The sequence below is a fragment of the Helicoverpa armigera genome, chromosome 1, assembly GCF_030705265.1.
Source record: "Helicoverpa armigera isolate CAAS_96S chromosome 1, ASM3070526v1, whole genome shotgun sequence".
Classification (NCBI taxonomy): domain Eukaryota; kingdom Metazoa; phylum Arthropoda; class Insecta; order Lepidoptera; family Noctuidae; genus Helicoverpa; species Helicoverpa armigera.
Genome location: NC_087120.1, coordinates 2,188,496 through 2,207,587, shown reverse-complemented (window position 1 = coordinate 2,207,587; position 19,092 = coordinate 2,188,496). Strand labels below are relative to the sequence as shown.

Genomic DNA, 19,092 nt, shown 5'->3' with positions numbered 1-19,092 from the left:
AAAGATAATAATTTAAAAACTTATTTTCGTCCGAAAATAACGAGACGCAAGAAATGACAGTTTGCCGGGTAGTGATGTCTGTAACTGAATTTGATATCGAAATACAAGTGACGATAAAAAAAAAACTTGGTAGTACTAATGTTAAAACATTTACTTAGAATGAATAATCTTTTCAATTAGTTTTTTTTTATCTGACGTAATTTTTACCTCGGTCCAAACAATAACATAATAAGCTAAGAATAGTTTTGCTTCATCAAATCTAAGTATGTACATCATTTATAAAGCTATTTGGAGAAAATATTTATTAGTCATCATGATTTAAAATTTTATATTCTTTTTTATTATATTAATAGTCTATTTCGTAGCCATATTTTTTACAAAAAGAATTTCGAATATCGATATTGAAACACACGATGCAAAGCACCGCGCATAATAGGACATCACTACTAACTTCAATTTTAAAAAAATAATAAAAACTTTAAATTATTTGATTAATGTATTTGTGTGGTGTAACTTGAATAGGTACAATGTCTTCATCGGACTCGGATTATGATATTTACGGAAATATAGCACAAAAACTAGAGGAAATAAAAAACAGCTTATTAAAAGCTGAAACTGCTGTTACGAGCAACAGAACTGACATCGGTCCAAGTAGCTCAACATTACCGACCGTAACTGTTGATGAAGAGTTAAACAGCCCTGTGAACAGTACGGATAACAATACGAAGGCAAAACCGAGGCGAGGCCGTGGAGATAGGCGCAAAGCTTCCAGTAATAGCTGTGGCTCCAGTAACAGAACTGACGTCGGTCCAAGTAGCTCCACATTACCGACCGTAACTGTTGATGAAGAGTTAAACAGCCCTGTGAACAGTACGGATAGTGATGAATACACATTAGACGCGATTATAGCTAACAATACGAAGGCAAAACCGAGGCGAGGCCGTGGAGGTAGGCGTATAGCTTCCAGTAATAGCTGTGGCTCCAGTAACAGAACAACCAGGACTGTGCGAGCTAGACGGTCTGCCAGGCAGAGTACTAGCAATTCTAATGAAGATGACACTTTTGATAAAGAAGATGCTCCTACAACCTCAAATAGGGGCCAACGTGCTGGCAAAGGGCGGTCTCCCCGTGCTGGCAGAGGGCGGTCTCCCCGTGCTGGCAGAGAGCGCTCTACCCGTGCTGCCAGAGAGCGCTCTACCCGTGCTGCCAGACGGCAGTCTGCCGGTGCTGGCAGAGGACTGTCTACCCATGCTGGCAGAGAGCGGTCTACCCGAGCTAGAAGCAGGGGAGTGTCCTCCAGAGAAAGGGGACGCACGGCAAGAAATGAGTTAATCGAAATATTCGATGATTTTTCCTCCCCAGACAGACGTTCTCCAGTCACTTCCAATGATTGTCCTATAATAAGCATTGGTAATACGGATGAGTATCCAGACCAATGTGAAAATCAGCAGCTGTTCTCGTCAAATGTGAGACGTCCTAGCGATGATGTTGAAATTGTAGACATGGACTCTCTAGAAGATGATAATGAAGAAATGTCCGTCAAAGTCTACTGGCGTAGTTTAGAAATATTCAAATTCAATATAAGAAAGTACCAGAAAATAACTCAATTATTTAATTATTTTAGCGAAAAAGAAGGTGTTAGTATTAACCATTTGGTTTTTATTTATAATGATAAGATATTAAAAATGGATGATACACCGGATTCTATAAACTATAATATTGCTAAGTTTATTGATGGAGGTATTGTTGATCAGGATGTGCGAGAGTTAACTGCGGGGAATAATGAAAATAATGAATCCAGTGGCTTTAAATTAAAATTCCAATGTCAAAATAAGAAGAAACCATTTGAAACATTTATGAATCCTCATGAGAAATTAATGTTGGCTATGATAAAATGTGCAGAGCATTTAGAAACACCTTTAGAGAGACTTAAGTTTTATTTCGATGGAGATTTAATATCAAGTAAGTTTTTTGCCTTTGTTTTGCTTTCATTTTTATTATAGCAAGATAAGAAAAGCCTTTGCATTATCCTGCTGTAAGGGCACAGGCCCCCTCTTATACAAAGAAAGAATCAGTGTTCTTTAATTGAGTTTTATTCATCTCAATAGATGTTTTATTTTAGTTTTACTGTTTACAAAAGTGTTCAGCTTATAGCTAAAACTTAACCTATGTGAGGTAGCAATGGAGGTGTAGCGTTTACAATATAATTTAAATAACTTGTATGTGAATAATTACATATATAAATAAACCAAACTACACAATAATAACATTACAGAAAAAGTAGACATACAAATATTATATTTCCAATAACAAAGACATTAATATATGGTGAGATATCAATACTAATCATACCTACATAACAAATACTTATTGGTATTCTATACCCTGCTCTTTGTACTTTTTGTTGACACTATTTAATTTTGAGCTTACAAATACTTACACTTAAAATTACTTAATCTCAATCTATCTGAAACTTGTCTGTTTTAAACAGATCACTTTATATGATGACCACCAAATATGCCGTCTATTATAATTTGTTAGAAGTTATCCTAAATTCTAACTAATATTATAAATGTGTAAGTAACTCTTAGTAGTTGTGGTGACCTAGCGGGTAAAGAACCAACCTCTTGAGTATGAGGGTATGGGTTTGATTAAAGGTAGGGCAAGTACCAATGCAACAAAAGTTTGTATGTACTTTCTAAGTATATTTTACAGCCAGTTTCTTCTTCTAACTAAGTATATCTTGGACACCAATGGCTGATAAAAGGTGAAGGAAAACATCTTGATGAAACCTGGACTATTAGGTCTGAAATCACCAACCCGCATTTAGCAAGCGTGGTGATCAATGCTCAAACCTTCTACGTGTGAGAGGAGGCCTGTGCCCAGCAGTGGGACGATAAAAAGCTGTAGCTGTAACAGTAACAGTGAGTAATTCTTGTCTGTCTGTCTGTCGCGCTTTTACGCCAAAACTACAGAACCATTAAAACTAATTTTGGTTCTCAGTCTAGAACCAAAGAAAGATATATAAGGTACTTTTCATCTGGGTGCGGGCAGGACAATGGTATACATTGTCCAGTGGGAAGTGCACTGGACAAAGGTGAAACTATTGGAAGAAACTGTTTATAAAATGATGTTATAAACAGTTAATTATAATTATATTAACTTCCGCCAGCGGCTTCGCCCGCGTGGTGTGTTAATAAAAAGCCTATGTGTTAATCCAGGGTATCACCTATGTACATACCAAATTTCAACCAAATCTGTCCAGCCGTTTTTGCATGAAGGAATAACAACACATACATCTATACATTCTCACAAACTTTCACATTTATAATATTAGTAGGATACATATATGTATATGAAATCATTGTGCCGATCTATATTTATGATTAATTTTTTTTTTTAATTACAGGTAAAAACACACCTCAAGATCTGGAGTTAGAAGGAGGCGAGTGTATAGACGTTAAGATAAGTAGCTTATAGATATTTATTTATAATTTTTTTTGTCATTTATTTATACATATATTTTACATTTTTTTAACATATATTTTACACTTTTAAATATTAAATAACACAATATTTATTATTACTAAAGTTAGTTACTATAATATTAATAGTATTCTATTACTTGGGGTGGTACAAGTAAGACTACACTCATAAACTTGGAACGTGCACAAAGAGATGTATTAAAAGTCAGTTGTTTTCTACCCAGACTACACCCTACCTTTGAACTGTATCAACATTGCAAAGTTTTGACTGTTAGACAGCTCTTCATTCTAATGACAGTTCTCAAAAAACATTCTTTGACACACAACTCAATTAGTACTTCCCAGAATAAAAGGATCCCCACTGTATCTAAATATATAAAACTCAAAGGTGACTGACTGACTGACATAGTGATCTATCAACGCACAGCTGAAACCGCTGGACGGATCGGGCTGAAATATGGCATGCAGGTAGATGTTATGACGTAGGCATCCGCTAAGAAAGGATTTTGATCAATTCTACCCCCAAGGGGATAAAATAGGGGATGAAAGTTTGTATGAAACTTTGTCAATTTTAAACCGATCGGACTGAGACTTTGCATGCATAAAGCTACTATGGCGTAGGCAACCCTTAAGAAAGGATTTTGATAAATTCCATCCCTAAGGGGATAAAATAGGGGATGAAGGTTTGTATACATCTTCTTAGATTTTATCAAGAAGTCCTGATGACGAATCAGAATTTTATGATGACGTTCGCTTAAATACGATTTTGATTAATTCAACCCCCATTCAACCCCCACGGGTGATAAAATAAGGGATGATGAAGGATGTAAAATGTATTAGTTTGAGCCTATCAGTACGTAATGGAACGAACAAAATAATGTTTAGTTCTAATAAATGTTGAGAAGTTCTGCCTACCGCTATTAGATGGCGCTGTGCATTTTCGTCTCATTTCTGAATCGCGGTGTTAAGATTCTCCGCCAGTTAATTACCTTCGAACTGAACTGTAGGTAATCTGTTTGTTTGATTGCTGCGGATTGCCTTCCTCACTGATATATTAAACATAAATATTTCTAGCGGATTATATTAGTAAAGAATATTGTGTACAAAGAAGTTTTGTAGGCTCTAATTTTTTACACACGCTAAACAAAAGTAAAGCCGCAAAAACCATACCTAATTAATAATAATACTTCTTAACGCGAGCGAAGCCGCGGGCAAAAGCTAGTGCACAATAAACAGGTACAACACCAGTTTCTCACATAATTTTTTTTGGTTTTCTTGGGACATTCCTTTACAATAAAATAAACCAAAAATTACATATCGTTACCAATACTAAATTACAATGTAAGAAGAAACTGACTACATGGCTTCAAAACTTAGATTATGACTCAACAGAAAAATTATTAAAACCTATAAACTAAGCTAAATTAGTAATTATTTATAGTAAAAAAAAAACCTTCATTGTAGGACTACACGTCAAACACTATTGATACCTATGCTATTTATACATATTGATAACTAATAATGCAAAACATAAATTAGATATAAAATAAAAAAATAAATAAAATAAAATTGATGATATTACCTAAAATATGAAACAAAAATTAAAATTATTAAATACACCACTACTAACTACCTACTAAATTAAATTTAGAAAAAATAAAAGTACTTTGCTAACTAAAAAACTTTCTAGGATTAATTCATCTGCCCTACCACAAATTTTATATCCTAAATAAATTATATTTTAAGACTTGATTAGTAATTAAACTACATTTGATCTCAAAATGACTACACTTTTAAGTTACTATTAATTAGAAATTTCGCCATCGTATGTACTATGTGCATAATTGTGAATGTAATTGTACCCACGGAAAAGTGGCTCTTAATATTAAGTTAATTTTGTGTTATTATTATTTATTATTGATAACGCGTATTCATAAGTGGAAAAAGCTATAATTATATGTTATGTGTTTATTAATTATATGTTATGTATTATTGCAAATAAACATTTAAATATTTAAATGTTTATTTGCAATAATAAGTGCAGTGACTTATGTTTGTTAACGTATTCCTATTTTCTGTTATTTTAATTTATCTATGGTATAAGCATTACGATAATAAGCATAGATGTATTTTAGATTTCTCTTTGCCTCTCTCCTTACAAAATGTACTGTATAAAATTCAATAGTAATAATGGTGATCTGTAACACAGGGGTAACTTTAAGCAGACATCATTCTCTTAGAAATGCAACTTGTATTGTAATGTACTTTAACACTGTAATTGAAGAGAAAAATAAAGATTTTTTTATTATTATTATGTCTCTTCCAGACCTCGGGACTACAGAGTCCCGGATTTTTGGGAGGCGAACGTGGGGCCGAAGCCAACGCGCTGAAGCCCTTTTGAGACAACTTTAATGAAATGGTGACACAAAACCGACGATTATCCCTGTATACACTATAGAAATGTACCCAAGGACAATCCCCGGTTCTGTGCTAAACTATTGCTAACTATGGATGAAAACTACTTGGGCTATTGTGATGGGATGCTAATGGACTAGGAATGGGGAAACTACGGGAACTATGGCACCTGCCGATGACAATGTATTAAATACATGTTAAAATGGCAGGTGGAGACTCGCCAACTCACTTACTGGGCCCCCGGGAATCAGTCACTGAAAAGCAACAAGAGGGCAACAGGGACATGAGCGGCTGAGAAGGATGAGGATACCTCGGCGGACTTTAAACGCAGATCACGCGCTCCCTGTGGGTCCAGCATCACCGGCCCACTCGCCACTTACCACGAGGCACCTACCCTCCGAGCAGGATTAACCTTGCTCTAGCGACTCCACTCTGACCGGCCGATGAAGGCAAGCCAAGAGGATTATTTATTATTACTTGTATAGTCAATATAATCAATAGTATTAATATCAATGTAATCAATTTAATTTTCAATTTTTGTATTATTATAATTTAATGCATGCTGTGATTTCCTATAATTAAGGAAACACAAGAAAAGATAATATTTGTTCCTAAAACTTGTCTGTAATGTGTATTTCTTGTTGGAAATCCAAATAAATAAATAAATAACACAACAGAGTACATAGATTGTAGTAAACAAAAATATGTTTTGCGGCGTTATAGTATTATTTTATGGGTGTTTACCTAAGGATTTCTTGTAGCAACAGTAAATACACTGCAACTGTTATGTATGCCACACCTGGCATCTACCAATAAAATGTACCGGTACAATTTACGTAAATGAAATATCTACGTGTACTAGATAAAAAGTATTATAAAAGACACAAGATAACTTAAAAAAGGCCTTAGATTGTTTGAAAAATAAACCGAAAAATTAAAATTTTATTCCGAATACTTTTCCATATTTTATTTTATTAACTACATAATTAATATTCAAATCTATTTGAATAATATTTTTCATAAACATGTTTGTACTTTTAGTTAATAAGAATCACTTTAATCTCATTTAGAGTATGAAGTACAATTTAGGAAACCTAAAATACAATTAAGGAAACCGGTTTCCTAAATTGTACTTTTTGAGACTTTTTAAAAAACTTTATTTTCATATTTATTTTTGAAATTCTTCATTTTCTTTCAATGTAAAATTATTGCTAATAGAACAACCTTTTTATTTATAGTAATATATTCCCTTAAAATAAAGTAGTTTTTGTGGTAGCTTGTGAAGTTTGTTAACTGGTACAATATAGGCAACTCTCATATATTAGTAATAGAAGTAGTATAATTTAAGTAAGTTTAATTTATTATATTTCTAGCATATCAATAATATTTAAGATTCTTTATTTGTAACGCCTTCAAAGAAGGAGTCAGTTGATTTCAATGAAACTCAGAGATACATGATAGTACCTCCTTTATCTAAATAAAATCTAAGGCTATTCACTGGTAACTGATAAAGTATCAATTACTTATCGAATAGTTAATGCAGCTCATAATTTTTGCCAAGTATTGCTATCCGAGATCTGTGAAGCTAATAGTTATAGTTTATTTGTCAGATAGGTTCCTGATATGTTATCAGTAACCGGTGAAACAAGCTATAAATGATGAAAGTATGATAAACCAAAGAACCAACCTCTCAAGTATGAACCTCTCAAGTTGTCTTTTACATTATTTTGTTTGTTGTTATCTTGATATTTGGTTGAGGGTCCGTTCAGGCAGACTGGCTCGGAGAGCAGAACAAATTGTTAACACGTTGAAAATTTAGTAGGTACTTAGTATTTGAAGTAAGGTTTATCGTGTATTTTTTTTTGACGTTTGGCTCCGTTTGCATGCTTTTTAATGCTCGCGCAGTTGATGGGCTCCGGTCTGTGTGAAAAGAAAAATGCGCGCGATGCTCTCCGACCCTGTGTATCTGAACGGACCCTTACGTTAAAGTTATTATGTTGCTTTAGTTGTTCATAAGACTGATTCTGTGATTTTGTTTAACATTGATCTCAATAAAAAGTAAAATTTTGATTATAATATAGTTTTTAATTTCTGTGTATGAACATGGCATCCTGATACTGTTTTTAACCGACTTCCCAAAAAGGAGGAGGTTCTCAATTCGGCCATTTTTTTTTTTCTATGTATGTACATCGATTACTCCGAGGTTTATAGACCGATTTACGTGATTCTTTTTTTGTTCGACGCGGAATAGCTGCCAGTTGGTCCCATAGTCATCAGGTCAGGATCTGATGATGGAAACCCTGAGAAATTGAGGGCAACCTTCGAAAGTTGTAGACATAGGGTAAAAACTTGACACTCAGGTGTATGCTTGAAAGCACTATTGAACAGTGCAGGTTTGGAGCTGACCTGATGATGGAGACCAGAGAAGGTCGAGGGAACTCGACAACTGAACATGTAAACTACCTCGTGTTTGGACTTATATTATTTGTATTGACGAGACCTTTGAAGCAGTGAAGGTTTGGAGCTGACCTGATGATGGAGACCAGAGAAGGTCGAGGGAACTCGACAACTGAATATGTAAAATACCTCGTATTTGGGCTTATTGATGAGAACTTTCCACTTATATGGATAGTGACAACTATGTGGATCACTGAAAAGCTGTAAATAAAAAACTTTTTTACAAAAAAATTAAACCGACTTCCAAAAACACTAAAAAGCAAAAAAAAAAACTAATTTTTGGTGCATCGGCCTAGAAGGCGGTGGCAAAATTAACTTTGTACCATCCATTAGACACCGACTTCTAGGCCGATGCACCAAAAATTAGTTTTTTTTTTTGCTTTTTAGTGTTTTTGGAAGTCGGTTTAATTTTTTTGTAAAAAAGTTTTATACTGCAATTTACTTTATTTCTATTTATCAAAGATAGATATTTAAGCTACATAACAGGACTGAAATTATTTGAAAAAAGTTAACAATTACAATTAAAAAATTCTTAGAAAAAAAGTGCACGAATCCTTATGCTTTGCCCTATTCCATATCAATGAATTTTCTTAGAATAGGTATTTTAATCATCTAATTCAGCGGTCGGCTTGGTTTGAACTTTTCTACCCGCTTTAGTTCAATGCCATTTATTATTATTTATAACCAACTTCCAAGGTTGTATTTTTCTCGTGGTCTCGTGGTCGTGGTGGCCTAGTGGGTAAAGAACCAACATCTCGAGTATGAGGGTGTGGGTTCGATTCTAGGTCAGGCAAGTACCAATGCAACTTTTCTAAGTTTGTATGTACTTTGTAAGTAATCTTAGTGTCTAAACACACTATGCCGAGAATACGCGACGGAAGTTCGGCATGATTACGCCTGCAATGCTATTTGAATTACTGGCGACACATTATGCCGAAATTACGTTGCGTTATAGCGTACAGCCGAACTTCAGTCGGGCGTAAGTTCAGCGGAAATTCGGCGGCAACGTATTCTGTAGAACACACATTATACGCGACCGAAGTCGAACACAGAATATACACACAAAATTGCGCAACTGAACTTCTGCCGCGTAAGTTCGGCACTTACGGTGTGTCATATCAGGCGATTACGTTGGAACGTAAAATCAGCCGCGGAACTTCGGTCGCGTACGTTCGGCATAGTGTGTAGACACTTAGACACCAATGGCTGATAAAAAGGGTGAAGGAAAACATCTTGAGGAAACCTGGACTATAAAGTCTGAAATCACCAACCCGCATTGAGCAAGCGTGGTGATTAATGCTCAATCTATCTCCGTGTGAGAGGAGGCCTGAGCCCAGCAGTGGGACGATAAAAAAAGGGCTGTAACAGTATTTTTCTACAAGAACCAATCCAAGTATAAAAAAACTCTGCTAACAGAAAACAATGGGATTGGAGTAAATAGATACAAGCCAAAATATTATCACATCGAGAATTCTAGAATTTCGTTTATTGCTGTCCAAACGAAATAATATCATGTCTTTTATATGTGCATTTTGTACATAAGTGCCGTAGATTTAGGGTTGCAATTGGCTTAGTATGTTTCCAGACTTGTAACGTGTACGCCTGATGCACCACAGTGCGCAAGTCAGCTCCAGGCCGCTGCAGCGCTCAGCTCCATCGATCTTCATTCGGCCATTACTCTTATTTGAGATCACACGTTCTCGTGCCTCTCACGAGATGTAATTATCTCTAAATATTATTTTATGTAAAATCTTGTAAATACACTCTCTGTAGTTATTTCTTATATGTAGTTTTTAGCTCAATTTGGCCGAAAGTATTTTTTTAAGTGTTGTGCAATTAGCGGTGTTCGTCGGGTCAGGGTAAGTGTTAGAATATTTTTTTTTTTTTCAGAAAGGACTTTGTTATTTTGATTGTACATATTACAAAAACTAATTTGTAATTTTTGACCAGTCCAGCTTACTTTCCGATTATTTTTAAAGTTGGCTTCCGTCTCTGGAACCAAAAGAAAATTGAGAAAAAACAATCTGATTCGGGGATAATTACTGTCGCACCATATCTCAATAATATTAAAATAAATATGTTAAGATAAATAGATGTTATATGTACAACCAAAATGTCCAACAGTGGGAACAGCGGTACTTACCTATACCAAAATGGCGGAAGCTGAAAATCAATATCCTAGACGCATGTGCCGAAAATTTTTGGGTGCGCAGTAGAAGGGGGACAGCGGGGTTCGGATGTGGGGGGTGACAGTGCGCGGGAGGGGGTATGAAGAGGGGTGCAAGGGTGCAAATGGGCTGAGGGGTCGTAAGGGAACAAAGAACGGGTGCATACAGGCGTGGGGTGTGTGGCGAACGAATTTAATGATACTTTTTTTGCTTTATTTAGTTTTTTTTTGTTATGATCTTCTATAATATAAAAATGAATCGCAAAATGTGTTGGTAAGCGCATAACTCAACAACCGCTGGACCAATTTGGCTAATTCTTGTTTTGTTGTGTTTGTTATTGTCAAGAGAAGGTTCTTATGAAAAAAAAAATAGGGTAAAGTAGAGAAGTCAGTTGACGGGAGCGAAGCCGCAGGCAAAAGCTAGTTTATTATAAGTTTAGTAAGATAATTTATAGTTTTAGTAAGATTTGTTTTGTTAACGTAACATAAAATGATTAATTAACTATTTAGATCTTACCTAGCTTTAGGTACCTACTTATTATTTCTGTACGCTTTACGAGCAGGGCAGGCATAGTGAGACAGTATTATGTACCTTACATACTTACTAACACTTTTGTAATCTATGAACACAGAATAAAGAGCTTTGACTATAAGCTTGCTCAGTCAATCAGAACTAACGTACTTGTTTTTCTATCGCTCTGCTGTGTGGCGGGCACTGAAAATTGATAAATTAAACAATGTAGACGACTATCGTGATTGTCATCGGGCGTGGGAGGGGTGCAACTTGGAGAAGGGCGGGGCAAGCGCGGCGGGTGTGTCCGAAGAGCGGGTACACATAGGCTTAGAAAGAAAGAAAGAAAGAAACATTTATTAGCATTGAACATAGGTAGAGGTGGTACCAATTTTTACAGACATTAAAAGTTCAAGCTATATTCTGCCTAACTTGGCATGCAAATATTTATTTTATATTGTATATCAGTTTGAAGGAGTTAATAGCGGAATACATAGGAGGAAAACTGGACTAAACTGGAGAAGGCAGTTGCTGCCTTCAAGCGGCTTCTGCCCAATCTAGGAGGCCAAACGCCATCCGCCAAACGCCGGGATTCATGCGGTCCATGGCCCTTTACGGGTTCGTGTGGTTGTGGTCGGTACGGCCGCGGGCTGTACACTACCTGAACGTGCCAATACGGGTGATAGCCAATAGGCTAATTCGGGGGTACCGCACGATCTCCCGCCAAGCAGCTGGCCTACTAGCCGGACTGCCACCGTGGGCTCTGGAGGCGACAGTCTTCTTGCGCGAGGAGGCACAGCACCGGGGGCAAATCCCGTAGCTCCGGCGCGATCTCATGGTGGACTAGAGGGAGCGAATGTCGCAACCCAGTGCAGGGCAAGCCACCTTAGTGGCGGTAAGACCCCTCTTTGAGGAGTAGCTCGGGAGGAGTCACGGCGCCCTCACGTACCGCATGACGCAGGTCCTCACCGGACACGGTTGTTTCGGGAGGTAGCTGCATCGAATCGGTCGTGAGTAGGCGCCCGGGTGTCACCACTGTGTGGACAGACTCGAGGGCACAGAGTACCACACAGTCCAGGAGTGGCCTGCGTGGGAAGGAGGGCATCGCCGGGTCCTCGTCGAGGCTTTAGGTGGCGATGACCTTTCGCGTCCGACCCTGGTTCAGGCCATGGTCTGGGGCGAAAGGGAATAGGATGCCATCACTTTCTTCTGCGAAGCAGTCATGCTTGAGAAGGAGGCGGCAGAACGTCAGAGAGTTCGCACCTCTCATCCTGGCCGCCACGCTGAACCAGGTACTCACCACGGGCGCCGGGTGTCGCGAGATGACTCCCGGCCACCGTAGATGTGGGTTTGTGGGCGGTGAGTTCGGGTGGCTCATCGCTCATGTCTAGATAGACAACCGACCAACAGACCCGTGTCGGCGGCGCGCGCTCCTCAAAGAGTATGCAACCCCAGCGGGGCCCAACGGGACCAAGGTCTGCCGGGGCTGCGGGATTGTTCGAAAGAGTTACCGAGGCCCTGATACATAAATGGCCTACGACGAAACACGACGGTTTTTTGATGATTTTTGACGTCGTTAAAAAAAAGGGCTGTGGGGAAGGAGGGGAGAATGAAAAAGAGTGGATCCCCACGTTTTTATATGGGATTTTTAATTATAATAGTAGGCAATCAAAACTCACTTAATTTTCTATAGGTAAAATTTCGTATAATCGCAGTGGCACTGACAAAAATGGCGGACACTGAAGATCAATAAATCATGCAATTTATACGCATGTCCCGATTATCATTGGGCGTGGGAGGGGTGCAACCTGGTGGAAGGGCAGGGCAAGCAGGGCGGAGCGGGGGAACACATCGGGGGTTGCACAGTCAGCTACATCGATCTCAGTCAAAAGTCGCGCTTATTAGAGATAACATATACAACTTTTTCATTTTTGTGACGCTGTTAATTAAGATAGATTTTGGAATTACATATTTAGGATTTCTTATCTTATTACGTGACACGCTACTTCTTCGCGTAAGTAGGTTTACTTTTAATGCTTTCAACTTGAGTTTGTGTCTGTTCGTTTGGGCTTTCGACGCTTTAAGTAAAAAAAAACTATTTCATCTAGTATTCTGAAATACCTGGTCATGTACGGGGTAGCTGAAGATAATTGCTTTATGGCAGGTTTTCGGTTTAAAATATACGTTTAATCTATTTTATAGTATAAATTGTCGTCTTATTTTGAGGGTGCCCATATAAAGTAGCCCCGGTCTCCCTGAGCAGGGAATCTACCGCCCTACCTCTCATAAGCAGGGTGTGGGGCGTGTCGCTTTAACTAATAACTTTAAAATCAATATCCCGCACTCGTCCTGAAATTATAAAAAAGTTGCAGGACGCGGGGAGGGCAGACCGGGGCGAGTTGCAGCCCAGTGCTCAGGTCGCAGGTTGGGGGCCCGTGCAACGCTCTGCTGCATCGATCTCAGTTGCGAGTCGCGCTTATTAGAGATAACGTCTACTTGTACATCTCTTAAGACGGATTCCATTGAGATATTGTTACGGTTAAAATTAGTTTTAAATAATCATTTAGGGTACGGTCTTATCTGTGATTTTGTGTCGTGCCACTTCTTTGGGTAAGTAGGTTTACCTATTCAGTTTTCAATAGGTACCTATACATGTATTTGGGTTGTACTTTCCGTTAAATTCGGTAATCTGGTATTTATTATTAAAATTTGTTTTTTTTTAGTATTTATATTTTTTTTTGTTAAGGTCAATATTAATGATTTAATAATTTGTCTTAACTATGTAGGGTCTGAAATAATTGCATTCCAATTGCAAATTTAGTCATTTATGTGGTAGGTGAAGATGTTTAATTGCTCAAGGCAGGGCGTGTTGTAAAATCAATATCTCACGCACATCCTGAAATCACTGAAAAGCGCTGGTCGCCTTCGGGAACGAGTGAGGTGCAGGGGGGGAACGCATCGGGGCGAGTTGCAGCTTTGTGCGCAGGTCAGCCCGGGGGCCGACGCAACGCTCAGGTCCATCGATCTCAGTCGCGAATCGCGCTTATTAGAGATAACATGTGAAGAGCTATAGTTTTTTTGTTGTGTGGTGCTTTTAAAAAATATGTGCAAAACTGTAGTGCTTTACTCTCGTCCAAAAAGGTAACTAAAATTTCGGAATGCGATTTTTGAAGGGAGGGGTTCAAAAGGGGGAATACATCGGGGTGAATTGCAGCCTTGGGCGCAGGTCCGGACTCGCGCTTTTAGAGATAACACTTAGAAAGCTGTAACTTTCCGATACATAGGTCGGCCGGTAGGTGTGGTGCAGTTTCTTAGTTTTATTACCGACTTTATTCGTTAAACGAAATCTTTGCTGCGAATACTTTGGACCATGCTCTCAATTCCGGTGTGGCTCTATTCTTAACTGTTTACTTCTAGTATTTTTTTTTGAAAACTTGTGAGAATTCGATTATTAATATGGGTACTTAAATATTTTACGCATTTAAAACGCTTGCTCCCCCATGCTAGAGATGTCAGGGTGCAGTGCGTATGGGGTGAGGGGGTAAAGGGTCTGGGGGTGTGTTGGGTGAGAGGGGAGGGAGGGTGATGAAGGGAGGAGGGTGAGAGGTGAGGGGCGGTTGTGTCAGGCCGGGGGGTAGGGGTGCAAAGGGGGTCGCACGATTGGTGTTCAAAATTGGAGTGCGGTAGATGATTTTGGGCGTGGTTTCCTTATTATTGATTAGGTACCTAGACATAGGTAATGTGATTCCAGATATAAGTAGGTGTTTTTACTTTCGTCAAACTTTTTGGCGGATCAGAACATCGCGCGAACGCCGTGCAGACTATACACTCGGAAATTTGTTGCGAGCCGCCATCAAGTTTGGCGATTTAGTTATTAAATTATAATATAAATAATTTCCTTTAATTTTAGATTGGAACCATGGATACACCATCATCAGATGGTCCAACTGGGTGTTTCAACAGCATATTACCTAACAGTACCTAAGCAGTATTTGCTGAAAATGGAAGGTTGGGACGACCAGGTTTTAAAAAATTTTGATTGCTTCATTAACATTTATTTTTGTTTCTTTTTTAGTCAATGAGACCCGTTATAAAATGAGCTACCTATAATATTTTTAGTTTTGTTGTTTATTTAAGTACCTGATGCTAATTTCTGATTTCAGAACCAATTATTGGGATGATGAACTATTGTCACTGTATAAGTATATTACGGAGGTTTCATTATTTTATTTTGTATCTGATAGCAGAAAAAAGTAAGTATTATATTATTTAAGATTCTTGCTATTAATCAAAACCAAAGAGGAGATTACTAAATAACTGCCATTTTTATGTTTATTTTCAGATCTGTATAGCAGCACAATTAATTTCATTCAAGTTTCAAATACACATTATCTACGAAAGAAGATTAAGTAAGGTTCTTCCCAGGAGAGGTTTCGAGGCTAAAGAATTATACAAACTTCTTCTATTTACAGAATTTAAGGACATCTGAATTATGACCTCCAAAGGACCGGATCACAGCGAGGCATATCGCTGCCCTAAACACACATTATGTCTAATCAAAACTTCTCTGAAAATGTCTTGCACATGGGTTTTCGCACATCGTTTAGAAGGCAATCCTGTCAAACAGAAAAACCATCGAAATAGCTGAATACCTTCAACTGGCCGACTGATTTCCTTGAAAAGTCACCCCTGGTCTCCATTGCTTACAGACCCACGTGGCCGCTGCCTCGACGCTTCGCTGCGATCTTCCACGGTGAGTTATCTATTTTTATTATTGGGAACGGCTATTACCCGAATTTTAAAATTGAAATTATATATCTTAATTAGATTATATATCTTAATTAGATATATCTAATTAACGAAGTTGTCTTGTCTATATTTTTATTCTATATTTTTTTGTTGCGTAGCGAATGTATTTTTTGCGTAGCGAATGTATTTTTTGCGTTGCGAATGTATTTTTTGCGCTGCGAATGTATTTTTTGCGTTGCGAATGTATTTTTGCATTGCGAATGTATTTTTTGCATTGCGAATGTATTTATTGCGTTGCGAATGTATTTTTTGCGTTGCGAATGTATTTTTTGCGTTGCGAATGTATTTATTGTTTTTTTTTTTGTTTTCTCTTTCTCTCTTTTCAATTTTGATGTTGTGTGTTGTGTATACCTAAATGTTCGCCAGGCGATGGTTTCTTTCAGAGCCGAGATCTTCGATCATCAACTACAGGTGAGTATAAAACAAGAAATTTCTCTTAAAACTTTAATGGAACTGCAAAAAAGCAGAATCTGAAACATTAAACAAATAAAGATATGTACTTTATTTTGCGTTAAATATGTACACACTATATATAAAAACTTCGATGCGATGCGGTATCGCATCGCATCGCAGTTTTGTGTGGGCGCCCTTAGACACGGTCAGTGATCTAAAGATAAAGATAACAAATTAGGAGGGAACACAATTATTGTACATATATCATCATTATAACCCTAACTAATTCTATGTGTACGTTCTGCATTTCAGTTATTATTATTAATTTTCTTGCTTAAACCCTATATATTGTGATAAATATATTTTTATTTTCCTTTTTTACATTTATTCAAATTTACAACTAAAAAACTTAAACCGTACCTACGTACCTGGTAGTTTTTTTTATTAAAGTGTAAATATTTTGAACATGTGTACATTTATTTCTTACTAATATTTTTTTAGTTTACTTTTTATAAAAAAAAAAAATTACTAACATCAATTCTTTTACTTTGTTTAACTATGCTTTTTAAATTATTTTGGCCGATTTTAGTTCCTTTTTTGTTGGAGTATTCTGTTTAGATCGACGCTGTGTAGTCTCGTCACCCGGTCGTGGGGAGAGCATGTCTTGTTAGGTGAGTAAGTGAAAAGATATTTAACGTTAATATTTTTAAAATCGGACAGTTGAAGTATTCCAAGTTTTTGTTGGTTTGTCTGTTTGACATCTACCATAAGCGATGTGAATTATAATACTAACAACAAATCGCCGATTTGAGCATTGGTCGGCAAGAACGCGGCTGGTTATGGATTGGTTATCGTCATAGTGAAGGGGCCCAACTTACCCATATTGTGGTATTTTAATTTCTTCGCTTGTTTTTCAGCCATCGATTCCAAGAAGCTGTCATGGACGCGGTCGCAAATTGTCGTCGTGTGTAATGTGTCTTGTCAAAGCAAGGTTTGATGAGCTGAGCGTGCGATAGAAGCTCTGCGTTGTGTTATAATTTTTGCGAACAAAAAGCGACTAGTAATTAAATATGATAATTTTGACTTAAAAGGTATTCTATTTATTTTTAGCTGTGCCACAGCGGCGTTTGGAGTCGTTTGCAGTTGGGTATTTTGAGCACATTATGGCGAGTGGGAAAAGACCCTGTGGTAGGAGTCTAATTCGCTGGACAGACCAAATGCGTTCAAGCTCCACGTTAAACAGCAGTCTGTGACACCATCCACGCCGCCGAAGATAGGACAAGATGGCGAAAGATAGTCCAGGAGAAACTGATTCATCGAGGTCTAGACCCTCAGCATTGAGAACAGTAGACACAAGGAGGATATCTGTACGTCTGTAATTTTTTTGTATGAAAATTAAGCCATGTATTTATGCAGTAAAACGATGAGAATGACTGATGAAAATTAAATTGTTGCAGGTGCAGTATTAACTGTTAGGTGCGTACCTGGTACCCATGTCTGCCTCACTGTGATGGTCATACGTCGTTTCAACAGGGACATAAGCTTGGTAAGTAGTGTTTCAATAGATAGATAATAAATTATAACTACTACATCCAAAATTATAGACAATCGAATGTACGCACTTTTCTATGGTCGATATAACGATGCATACTTGTCTAAAAATGGCACGGTCAGTTGGCCTTTTTGTAATATTATTTTCTTTTTATGTTAGTCCAAATTCTAAATAGTGCTGTATTGTTCACAGGTACCTTCGCCTCCATCATTGACCTTCCTGGCCACATCGACATCACGTCTATTGGTTAAAATGAGGCAATAATTTTGAAATGTATAATCTGCATGCAAATATTTGAGGAAAACAGAATAATCTATAAATCTTTATTTGGTTCACATTAATGATCCCTAACTTTAGGAGGCTCCAGCTGTTGTAAACGTAGTTTGCTACAACTTATCACATTTCCTATGTACCTGTAGATATATGGTATGTATGTAGGTAGGTAATTAATAATGTAGAGGGGCCTACCTACTTATTTATCAGTTACAAAAGTCAGACCTACAGTGTCTTATATTTGTCATATATTTTCTTTTTGTAATAAACGTCATTATGTTAGCATTTTGTTTTATTTACCCAAGAGTATGAATGCTCTCATTTTATCATCTACTATCAGTTTCACACGGCTTAGCCCACGTCCCGAGGAAACAACTACCCGTAAAGGCTACTACACACAGTGCCGGCGGCAGGGCCGCCGGGCAATCCACCGCCCAAGCCGCCGTGCACCTGGTGGCATACAAAGCCGCCGGCTTTGCCGCACAAAGAAGCCGCCGGCATAGCCGCTCGGCATAAAAACCGGCTGCATTGCCGCCGGCACGTGTTAAGTAGACTTTACAGGATAAAATAAAAGAAGAGTGTAGTTTCCCAAAAGTGACATAATTTTTCAAATCAAATTCAACAAAAAAATTTTCCTCTTCAGTACATAACTGGAGTGGAGACCACGGACTAGTAAGCGCAGCGTAGGACGTCCACCAACGAGGTAGACAGACGACCTTATAAAGGTCGCCGGAAGACGCTGGATGCAGGTCGCTTCCAACAGGTATCTGTGGAGATCAAACAGGGAGGCCTATGTTCAGCAGTGGACGTCCTATGGCTGAGATGATGATGATGAGTACATTACTATAAATACAGGTCTTAACCTTAGTTTATCCAGCGATATGCGGCTAAACTTAATTTTATTCTCTCATCTTCGGTAAGAACTTATTGTAGCATTCATCGTAGACCTGTGGCTAACGTCTTGTGTGTCCTATTCACATCGGCTCTAACCTAGCTCTAGCTAGGTTTTCGATTCAGTAGAGCTGTTCTT

At 37.8% G+C, this 19,092-nt stretch overlaps 1 protein-coding gene and 1 long non-coding RNA gene across 5 annotated transcripts; both read left to right on the top strand.

Moving 5' to 3' along the window:
* The first annotated feature begins 364 nt into the window (after window positions 1-364).
* Window positions 365-7,976, top strand: LOC110379255 (dentin sialophosphoprotein). Of its 3 annotated transcripts, none has more exons than XM_049836805.2 (3): window positions 365-744; window positions 940-1,962; window positions 3,410-7,976. In XM_049836805.2, exons 1-3 carry the CDS (start codon window positions 528-530, stop codon window positions 3,478-3,480), a joined length of 1,311 nt encoding a protein of 436 aa, XP_049692762.2. In that variant the 5' UTR covers window positions 365-527; the 3' UTR covers window positions 3,481-7,976. The 3 variants fall into 3 exon arrangements, with proteins under 3 accessions (XP_049692762.2, XP_021194527.3, XP_021194526.3); XM_021338852.3 differs by having other exon boundaries at window positions 365-1,637; window positions 1,755-1,962; XM_021338851.3 differs by having other exon boundaries at window positions 366-1,962.
* Window positions 7,977-10,038: 2,062 nt separating this feature from the next.
* Window positions 10,039-18,344, top strand: LOC135117333 (uncharacterized). 2 transcript variants are annotated; one of them, XR_010276823.1, is made up of 6 exons: window positions 10,039-10,216; window positions 14,946-15,043; window positions 15,199-15,788; window positions 17,348-17,604; window positions 17,695-17,783; window positions 17,982-18,344. It is a non-coding gene; the product is annotated as an uncharacterized LOC135117333 (long non-coding RNA). The 2 variants fall into 2 exon arrangements; XR_010276816.1 differs by having other exon boundaries at window positions 14,946-15,057.
* Window positions 18,345-19,092: the final 748 nt, after the last annotated feature.